Below are 10,623 nucleotides of genomic sequence, written 5' to 3'. Positions count from 1 at the left end.
TTTTTTATCAGTAAAGCAAAAGCCACGCAAATTTAAGCCAGATATAAGTCTCAGAATCAAAGAACAGATCAAAAAGCAGTTCCATGCCAGAATCATTATAGTGTCTCATTATCCCATGTGGCTTTCAAATCCTGTACCTGTTTCGAAGAAAAGTGGAGAAGTGCGAGTCTGTGTCGATTACAGGAATCTCAACAAAGTTAGTCCGAAAGATGATTTTTCGCTGCTAAATATTCATATTCTTCTGGACAGCACCACGCGACATGAAATTGAAGCTTTCAGTGATTGTTTCACTGGGTATCACCAGATCTTGATAGCCAATAAAGATAGAGAGAAGTCTGCTTTCATTACTCCGTGGAGAACCTTCTACTAGCGGGTAATGCCATTCGGATTGAAGAATGATGGAACTACCTATCAATGGACTATGACCACTTTGTTCCACGATATGATTCATAAGGAGATGAAAGTCTATGTGGATGATATTATCATTAAATCTAAGAAAGTTGAAGACCATCTGGTTGATTTGAAGAAATTATTCGAAAGGTTGAGGAAATACAACTTAAAGCTAAATCCTGCAAAATGTGCTTTTGGAGCTCCAGCCGATAAATTGTTACTTTCTCCGTCCCATATATTTGATTTTATTTGGGGATATGTGCTTTTTATGCATAGTACACTTCACCGAAAAATTTTTCTTTTTTTCCACTTTTGCCCTTATGCACAGTACACTCCACTTTTGCCCATCACCCTTATTTGATACAAACACTTCTTCCGAAGACATTGATGTGACAAGTGACAACTCTTCAAATCACAAGCTACAAACTTTCTTCCGGCAAGAAAATTTCATCGTCTTTTACTACTCCACTTCCTAAATTTCTTCCATCTTTTGCTAATAAATCCTTAAAATTTTGCTCTACCTAACTTTCGACAGCAAGTTGACGCTGATGCTTAAGGAAGAGATGAAAACTCTATGGGATTCAAGTCTTCAATAAAGATTCGTCTAATTTGCACTGCCCATATTTGAATTATCCATCTAATTAAAACATATCAAGATTGAGTTTTTTTTATTCTCTTGTTATGATTTGTTTTTATTCTTTTTTTTGGGTTTATGTCAATAGGGCGTTAATTCTTGTCTTACTTAATTATAATTTCTGATTTTTTTTGTTTTAAGATTTACCGCCAAATTGGTCTAAAACTTTTGCAAGTTGGCGGATTTCTAAAAATTGAATTGCCTATTTTAAAAATTTGTTAGCTAAAGACTACGACTACTCCCTCCTAGTTCTACTGTGTATATAAGTATGAGCATTATGCTCTGTTTCGTTGGTGACTTTTTAAAGAAAAATGGATATGCTTGATGACATTGAAACTTCCTGCAATCGTATAAAGAGATTAACTAATGAAGAAAGGCAATCCATTTTTAAAACTCTCTTGTAGTATAGTGATGGTGGAAAATTGAGAAGAGGGACAATTAAGAATGTTGTAGACTTATTCCAGATAAATGTCATAACTGTTAGCAGGATTTGGAAATGAGCAGCAGTCTCTTTTGCAAATGCAGGAGTAGTGACGGGTATTTTACATACGTACAAGTTAAAAAACCGAATTACACCCGTTTACTGCAAGTATACAGGTCAACTAGTAGTTTAGGGTATATATCGGGTCGATCCCACAGGGAAGAGTGAACAATTACCGGTATTACTAAAGCTTCTCTATTATTTAGACTATCAATGAATGATAACAAATTTATCCTACTGAAATTATACAAAATAACAAATAAATGCTCCTTAGGTTGTGGTATCCCTAACTACTCATGCAAGTGCTATATTTGGATCATTGAATACTACATCTAGGCTAATTATGGTGTAATTTCCTTAACCATGTGAAACCTACTTTCGTAGTGAATCAATTATACTTATAACTAATCCATACATATTCTCATGGTTATGAAATTAGCTACAAGTTCATTTTTTCAGTGAAATTACATGAAATGAATCACTAAAAACCACATAGGTGCACCTCTACTTTCGTGATTGTACTCCCTATGTTTAGCACTTCTTGAACTAATGTTAAATCTCAATTTTCATTGTAGAAATAACACCTTAGATAATCACAATTAATGGTACCAGATTAATCATGATTTAAAGAGCTAAAGTGCTAAATAACTTGCTCAAATCATAGCAGTTAAATAGCCAAATGATAAACACTAACAATCATAGAAAGTTCAACCAAACCCAAGGCATAAACTTTAGAAACACTTAATAGACATAAATTCCAGAACTTGCATATTAACTAAATTTGGAATCAAGTACAAAAGATAAAGAGTTGGAAAGGAATGTAACCCATGTCACTTGAGTTCATCACCTTGCCTTCTTCATCTCCATCTTAATCCTAGTCTAGCAATATACAAGAATGGATGAACTACACTAGCTAAACTATCCTACACAAAGGAAATGGAAGAACTACATTTCTGCACTTCCAGCTCTCTCCCCCGTATGTTTTCTCTTTCTGATTGCTCTCTATATAAAACTGATATGAGGTGCCTTTCCACTGGTCCAAAATTTCTGCTATGATTCTCCAAATCTGAATTTGTTAAGGGAGTCAAAAATAATGGCTTTTGACTTGGAACCTTGGCTATATCTCTTCCTTATGTCTTCTGAAGCATGTGCAGCCTACGTTTTCTCTCCAACTCTAGCTGGAAAGTAGTGTGAAGATGAGAAAAATGGCTGAGCAAATTACAGAAATTCGGCTGCCATACACGTTTTCACTTTTGACCTCACTTCAACTGCATTTTTCTCCATGATGAAGGCCGAACTGGCTTTTGCGGAAAACACAAAAGTTGTAGCCCTTTGAATTAGCGTTCCAATGCTTCAAGAATCATCTAATTTGGAGATCGGTGGATGGAGATATGGTCAAAATACCATAGACTGGTCAATTCTGGGCTTCAGCTTTCGACCATCCAGATAAGTTTCTGTGTTTCGACATTTTGACCAAGAAAACGGCTGAATTGGACTTTGATGTGTTCATACCAAATGTAGATATATCTCTTAACTTCAAAATGGTATCAAGATCACCTTGATCCGATCATTGTAGCTCCTGATATAGTCAAAATACGAAAATGTGTCTGAGTTGTCAAAGCTAACTTTTCTTGATTTTTGTCCTCAAATTGCATTTCTTCCTTTTACACTTCATATTTTATTTTCACCACTTTAATCCATCATCAATCATCCAAATATCTTCTCAATGCACTTCATTTGATGATTGAATCATTAAACCTACAAAATATGAAGTTTTTTCCCATAAAAATCAATAGAAATGCAATGTTAGCCACTTTAACATAAAATGTAGATTTTTACCAAAACCTTAGTTATTTTAGTTATAAAGCTAAATAATCAAACCAAAATTAACTAATAAAACACACTAAAAATACGTAAAATAAATTCTTATCAGTTGACGTAACTCGGAGATTTACGAAAGGACCTGGACGGAAACGAGTGGAAATAGATTTCACCTCCGTTATGACAATTCCTCTTCGCTGCCGAACAAACATTCATTCTCTCTCCAGTGAAATGAAAGTGGCTAAGTCAACTCTTCATTGACAAATTAAAGAAGGTGCTATTAGGCAGCATTCAAATGCATTAAAACCACAGTTGATGGATGAAAATAAGCAAGGAAGACTTTGATTTTGCTTGTCAATGCTTGAATCTGAAAGTCTCAATACTAAACTAGTTTTTAGGAGTATGTTTAATGTTGTTCATGTTGATGAAAAATGGTTTTATATGACTAAAGAATCCAAAATGTACTATCTTCATCCTGAGGAAAAGCAACCTCTTCGAACATGTAAGAGCAAAAAATTCATTGCGAATGTTATGTTTCTAGCTGCTGTAGCTCGACTTCGGTTTGATTGCTCTTACTACCGAGAATTTGATGGCAAAATTGGTATTTTTCCTTTTGTACTAAAAGAGTCGACAAAAAGGAATAGTAAAAATTGGATTGCTGGTACATTAGAAACGAAGCCAATATTGTCAGTGGCTAAAGAGGTGTATAGAAAATGCCTAATTGAAAAGGTTTTACTTGCAATATGCAGTAAATGGCCACGTGAGAATGGTACTGAAATTTTCATCCAACAAGATAATGCCAAACCACATATTAATCCCATAGATTCTAAATTTATTGAGGCTGCTTCAATGGATGGATTTGATATTCATTTGTTATTTCAGCCTCCTAATAGCCCAGACATGAATGTTCTTGATTTAGGATATTTTAGGGCCATACAATCACTTCAACATCAAGAAGCGCCCAAAACAATTGATGAGCTAATCCTTGCTGTTGAAAAATCATTTGATCAACTATCAACTGAAAGCCTCAATAATGTTTTCTTAACACTGCAATCATGTATGGTAGAGGTGATGAAGAACTTAAGAGGAAACAATTACAAGTGCCACACATTGGAAAGCATCATTTAATGAAAGATGGTTCTCTTCCTCTGCACATTGAATTTGAAAAAGAACTTGTTAACCAAGTTTGAATTCATATACAAGCATGAAGATGGTTTCATTGGACAGGTTCACTTATATGCAAAACTAGTTTGTGCTTTACAGTTTATGGTCCCTACTTCTTTGTTTATGGTTGTTTACATTAACTTTTGTTTTTTTTTCTTCTTTATATAGGTACTGAAGTATACTAATCAGGTTTTTACAAGTAAATGGCAGTACAAGTGGTTGGATTTTGCATTTTATATTTATGGTAGTTTACATTTACCTATATTCTTTATCTTCTTATTTATTGGTACTCGACAGTATAAGTGCTTGGATTTTGCAAAATGTAAAAAAGGACTCAATCTTTCTTTTGATCAGTTATTCTTGTTTGCTTAATGTGTATCTATGGAATATTGATAGGGCAATTTATAAAGATGCATATCTATGGAAATTGGTAAATTATTCTTGTTTACTTAATGCGTATCTATGGTTGTTTACTTATTAGAAATATAAGTTGAGTTATTGGATATGGCAATTCATATTTTATTGTTTTTTAGATTGATTCTTTTGGTATTCTCAATTATCTGCATCTTTATTTGCTGTCTTGGTTAACTCGCGTTTTTTCTCATCTTACTTGCAGGGATTTAAAGTCTAAAAATTCAAACTTTTTGAACTTGATGTTGCAAGTACTTTAATTGTGCAAAGATTGGAGTAGTAAAAGTGCTTATCAATTTGTAAATTAAATGTTTTTGCTCACTTTAGTAAAGTAACTTTTGTAAAGCATGTACTCCATCTAAAGGCCTTGATATCATTTTGGCTGAATGTTTTTGATTGAATCTTGTATGCTAATGCCTTTTTTTCCTCTTTGGCTGGATCATTTTAATTGAATAATAGGTGTGGGCTACTTCTCTTACTCTGTTTGTGCCAATGTGAATTTTAATTTTTTCATAAAAAAAGATGTGAATTTTAATTTGTAGATCTCTAATTAAAATTATAGAAAAAAGAGATACACACTTTGTCCTGCAACCGAGAAAAGAGAAGCACTTTGTCTTGAAACCAATGATTGTGGGACCTATACACTTTGTCCTACAATCGAGAAAAGAGATGCACTTTGTCTTGAAACCAAAGATTGTGGGGCCTATAGGATTTTGTGAGCCAAACTATAGTATTCTTTATGCATAATTAATGAAGGGTATGGTGGGAATTTCAGAGTATAAAGTAGTTAAAAATAGAAAACATGACAAATATTTTGGGACAGCCAAAAAAGAAAAGAATGATACTTTCAATGGGACGGAGGGAGCAGGATTTATTGTGAGTAAATAGAGAATTGAGATTGATCCGACGAAAATCAAAGCAATTCAAGAGATGCTCATACCGAAAACTCAGAAGGACGTGAAAAGTTTTTTGGGAAGGATCAATTCTATCAGCAGATTTATTGCTCAATTAACGTCTACACGTGAGCCTTTGTTCAAATTATTAAAGAAGAATGTGCCGATGCACTAGAACAAAAAATGTTAGCAAGCTTTCGATAAAATTAAGGATTATCTGTTGAATCCTCAGATCTTAGAGCCATCGAAACCAGGTCGACCTCTGATCATGTATCTGTCTGTGTTGGGTGAGGCTATGAGATGCGTGTTGGGACAGCATGATGACTCGGGGAAGAAGGAGCAAGTCATCTATTACCTCAGCAAGAAATTCACCACCTACGAGACCAACTATTCTTTTCTTGAAAGGAGTTGCTGGACCTTAACTTAGGTCGCTCAAAAGTTGAGGCATTACTTGCTTAGTCACACTACCTACCTTATTTCTCACTTCAATCCTTTGAAGTATTTATTGGAAATATTGATACCGACGGGATGTATGGCAAAGTGGCAGATGATTCTTTCAGAGTTCGATATCATTTTCACTACGCAGAAGGCAATCAAAAGTCAAGCCGTAGCAGATCATTGGGCCGAAAATCCAAGAGAAGATGATTACCAGCCATTACATACATATTTTCCTAACGAGGAGATCTTATTTATTGGTGCGTTTGAAGATATGAACGAGCAATACCCTGGGTGGAGGTTATTCTTTTATGGCAGTTTGAATTCTTTTGGAGCCGAAATCGGAGCTGTTTTAGTGTCACCTGAGGGAAACCATTACCCTACTGCTACTACATTACGATTTCCTTGTACTAACAACATGGCTGAGTATGAAACTTGTATTTTTGGACTAAAAATGGCATTGAAAATGGAGATAAGGGATCTGATCGCGTTCAGTGATTTTGATTTACTAGTGCATCAAATGCTTAAATAGTGGGTAACGCGAGACTAAAAAATCATGTCGTATCATTGTAGTCTGCTTAGTTTGGCCAATAAGTTCAGAAGTTTGAAATTCAGGCATATCCCTTGCACTTGCAATGTTTTTGCTGATACTCTGGTCACTTTGTCTTCTATGATTCAACACCCGGACGAGCTAGTAATCGAACATATTCAGATTCAGTTCCAAGATAAACCGACACATTGCTTAACTATAGAAGAGATCTCTGACGATCATCTGTGGTATAGCGCCATCAAGGAATTTATAAAGGCGGGATCTTACCCACTGGATGCTAATTCAACTGCCAAAAGCTCCTGGCGCAAAATGTCATCAAGATTTATTCTGAACGGAGAGGTGTTATATAAGAAAACATCTGATTTGTGCCTTCCAAGGTGCATCAACAGAGAGGAAGCTGAATATATGATGAAAAAAATGCATAGTGGTGTATGTAGATCCCACATGAATGGGCACTTATTGGCTAATAAGATCATGAGAATGAGGTATTTTTGGCTCACCATGGAGTATGACTGTGTAAATTTTGTCAGGAAATGTATTAAATGTCAAATGCGTGTCGATATTATACATGCTCCTCCTACAGAGTTACATAGTGTGACTACTCCTTGGCCCTGCTCAATGTGAGGAATGGACGTGATTGGAACTATTGAATCCCTAGCTTCAAATGGGCATCGATTCATCCCGGTAGCGATCGAAAATTTCACCAAATGGGTTGAAGCGGCATCTTACAAGAGCGTGAACAAAAAAGTAGTATCCGATTTTTTGAAAGACCACATTATCTGTCGTTTTAGGGTGCCAAAGACGCTGATCACTGACAATGCCAGAAACCTCAATAATGACATGGTAGATGGATTATGCGAACAATTCAAAATCAAACATCGGAATACGGCTATCTATAGGCTTCAGATGAATGGAGTAGTAGAGGCTGCAAACAAAAATCTGAAAAAAATCATTCTCAAAATGACAGAAAGGGATCGAGATTGGCATGAGAAGATGTCGTATGCATTAATGACTTATTGGACTGCAATTAGAACTTTTATTAGGGCAACGCCTTATTCTATCGTGTACGATATGGAAGCAGTATTACCCGCAGAGGTTGAGATCTCCCCTTTGCGCATTTTAATGGAAACTCAATTGAATAAAGCAGAATGGACTAAACAACAACACGGGCAACTATCCTTGATTGATGAAAAGCGATTAAATACCGTTTGCCATGAACAGTACTATCAAAGGCGAATGACTCGTGCCTACAATAGGAAGGTCAAACCTCATCTATTCCAAGAAAGGGACAAAGTTTTGAAACGAATTCTTCCCATCCAAGATAAAGCTAAAGGAAAATATGTTCCAAATTGGCAAGGATCTTTCATTGTTAAGAAGGTATTGCTCGGAGGAGCACTTATTCTCATAGAGATGGACAGACAGATTTTTCCTCAGTCAATCAATTCGGACATATGCTAGACTTTTTTATCTGATTATGTGAATTTTTTTGAAATACGGTTTAAGGTGGACTAAAAGGCGGGCCTTTTTCTTTTTTCTTTGAACATTTTATCTCTAGTTCTCCCCTTTGAACCTCCAAGATCGAAAACCACACACTGGGGCTAATTTTATCTTACATTTGTAAATAAATTTAAAAAGAAAAAAGAAAAAAGCAAAAGCCAAACTAGGGAAAATTTTTAAGTCTCAATAGCCTTATACTAGGGCAAGATTTTATAGGATGTGATCTTATGATTTTTGAAAATCCAAAAAAAAAAAATTTTGCCTTCCAGCCATAACATTTCTTAACACCACACCTGACCCCATTACAAAAGCCTTATAGCCCCGACTTCCACCTTAGCAGTGATTCTAATAGAAAATTTTTTAATCAAATGGCAAATGATGTCAATACACTTTCATCAATTTTGCAAGGGAAGGATTGTCACACTGATGCCATCAATTCTTGAAACATATTTCTAAATCGATATAGGCTATCGGTAAAATTTGTTAATTAGGTGAAAACCTGAAAGGGCACCTTTTAAAAAAAAAATAACAACAACAAAAAAACAAGCAAAAGCAAAAGTAAAAGAAAGAAAATAAATGGGTTGGGGCAACATTGGTGAAAACCCAAAAGGGTGCTAAGGTAGGGTTTTGAATCATGGACTAAGCCAGAAATAGAAAGTCGAGAGATTCTATATTCGTTTGGATTTCTCCTCGTGTTGAGCTTCATTTGGCAACACCAAATTTCAGAAATGTGGTATCTGAAGGGGTCAAGTGTGATGTTTTTCTCATCATAGATGGGTGATTCGAATTTGTATTTGAGTTTCCAAATTGTTCCGTAAACTTCGTCAGAGTCATTTTTCTTGTTGAAGAATTATTTTACTCCATTTGGTGTCCGCATGAAATAATTTTGTCTAAAATTTTTATTCGCGTTCCATTTAACTCGCCCAAAAGACAATCCCTGTAATCTATCAGAATTGGTGCATAAACATATTTCTTATGGTCTAAACTCAGTTGGCTGAATACAGATGCTAGCAGATCAAGAAGGGGCTAGACAAGATTTTCGAATCAAACAGTTGTGCGATATTAAAAGGATCGGATTTCTCAAAACTCGAGGGATCACATGCTAGTGGCATTATATTTCGTTGTAATTATTTTTCTTTTGTAGGATTGAACAACACACGTTTTCTTGAAGGATCAGAAAATCAGCAATCATTCAGTCAAGTCTAGTCTATACTGGGGCAATTTTGCCACAAAGGTGACATTTTATCATTTAAGTAAGTCTAATATTTGTTTAAAAAAAATAACGAAAATCACTTCGCACCTTTTGATTCAAACACATTTTTGGTCTAACCCTTTTATTTTGTTAGATTTGGATTTTATCCCACCGAACGTTTATTTTGTTGAATTTGGGTTTTATCCCATCAACTTTTTATTTTGTTAGGTTTGGGTTTTATTCCATCAACCACATCGGATTTGGATTTTATCCCACTGAACACTTATTTTGTTAGATTTGGGTTTTATCCCACCAATCTTTTATTTTGTTGGGTTTGAATTTCATCCCACCAATCTTTTATTTTGGATTTTATCCCATCGAACATTTATTTTATTGGGTTTGAATTTTATCCCACTAACCTTTTTTTGTTGAGTTTGGGTTTTATCCCACCGAATGTTTATTTTGTTGGGTTTGGATTTTCTCCCACCAACCATGTCAAATTTAAGTTTTATCCCACTGAACGTTTATTTTATTGAGTTTGGATTTTATCCCACCAATCTTTTATTTCGTTAGGTTTGATTTTTATCCTACCAACCACGTCGGATTTGGATTTTCTCCCACCGACCGTTTATTTTGCTAGGTTTGGACTATCCCACCACTTCTTTTATTTTCTAGATTTAAATAATTAAGTTTTGCTAGTTGTTTCGATTGTAATTGAGTCAGATAGATAAATAATTTGGTGTCTACGTCTTTGTCTTGAGTTTTTTCGAAATCTAGACAAAGAGGGGCAAGTTATAGATAACAAATTTTATCATTTTATTTATTTTATTTTATTTTGTTTCACTTCCATTTCTTGAAAAAAAAACGATTTTTTAGAAAAATCGAAGAAAAGAAAAAAAAGAAAAAAAGAAAAATCAAAATCAATTTTTGTTAAAAAATATATATATATATATATATATATTTTTTTTTTTTTTCCTCGCGCCCATTTCCACTCAATTTTGTTGCATTTTTCTTTCCATTTAAGCCCCCAGTACAGGGGACAGATCATCTTCCAGTTCTTATCCCAAATCTGTCATCTAAAGGCTCAAAATCATCCCTAAAAATCGGTTTTATCACACCCATTGACATTAGGGTTGGAGAGGGCTTTGATTCCAT

The 10,623-nt window shown here is 34.8% G+C and overlaps 2 protein-coding genes across 2 annotated transcripts; both read left to right on the top strand.

The window, feature by feature from the left end:
- The first annotated feature begins 3,728 nt into the window (after window positions 1-3,728).
- Window positions 3,729-4,454, top strand: LOC113699851 (uncharacterized). The gene has a single exon (XM_027220207.1). It carries the CDS (start codon window positions 3,729-3,731, stop codon window positions 4,452-4,454), a length of 726 nt encoding a protein of 241 aa, XP_027076008.1.
- A 2,952-nt stretch (window positions 4,455-7,406) lies between these two features.
- LOC113699850 (uncharacterized) lies at window positions 7,407-8,237 on the top strand. The gene has a single exon (XM_027220206.2). It carries the CDS (start codon window positions 7,407-7,409, stop codon window positions 8,235-8,237), a length of 831 nt encoding a protein of 276 aa, XP_027076007.2.
- The last annotated feature ends 2,386 nt before the right edge of the window (window positions 8,238-10,623 follow it).

Source organism: Coffea arabica, chromosome 7c (genome assembly GCF_036785885.1).
Source record: "Coffea arabica cultivar ET-39 chromosome 7c, Coffea Arabica ET-39 HiFi, whole genome shotgun sequence".
In the NCBI taxonomy this organism is placed as follows: domain Eukaryota; kingdom Viridiplantae; phylum Streptophyta; class Magnoliopsida; order Gentianales; family Rubiaceae; genus Coffea; species Coffea arabica.
Note: the sequence above shows the minus strand (reverse complement) of the source record. Positions and strands in the feature narration are given on the sequence as shown.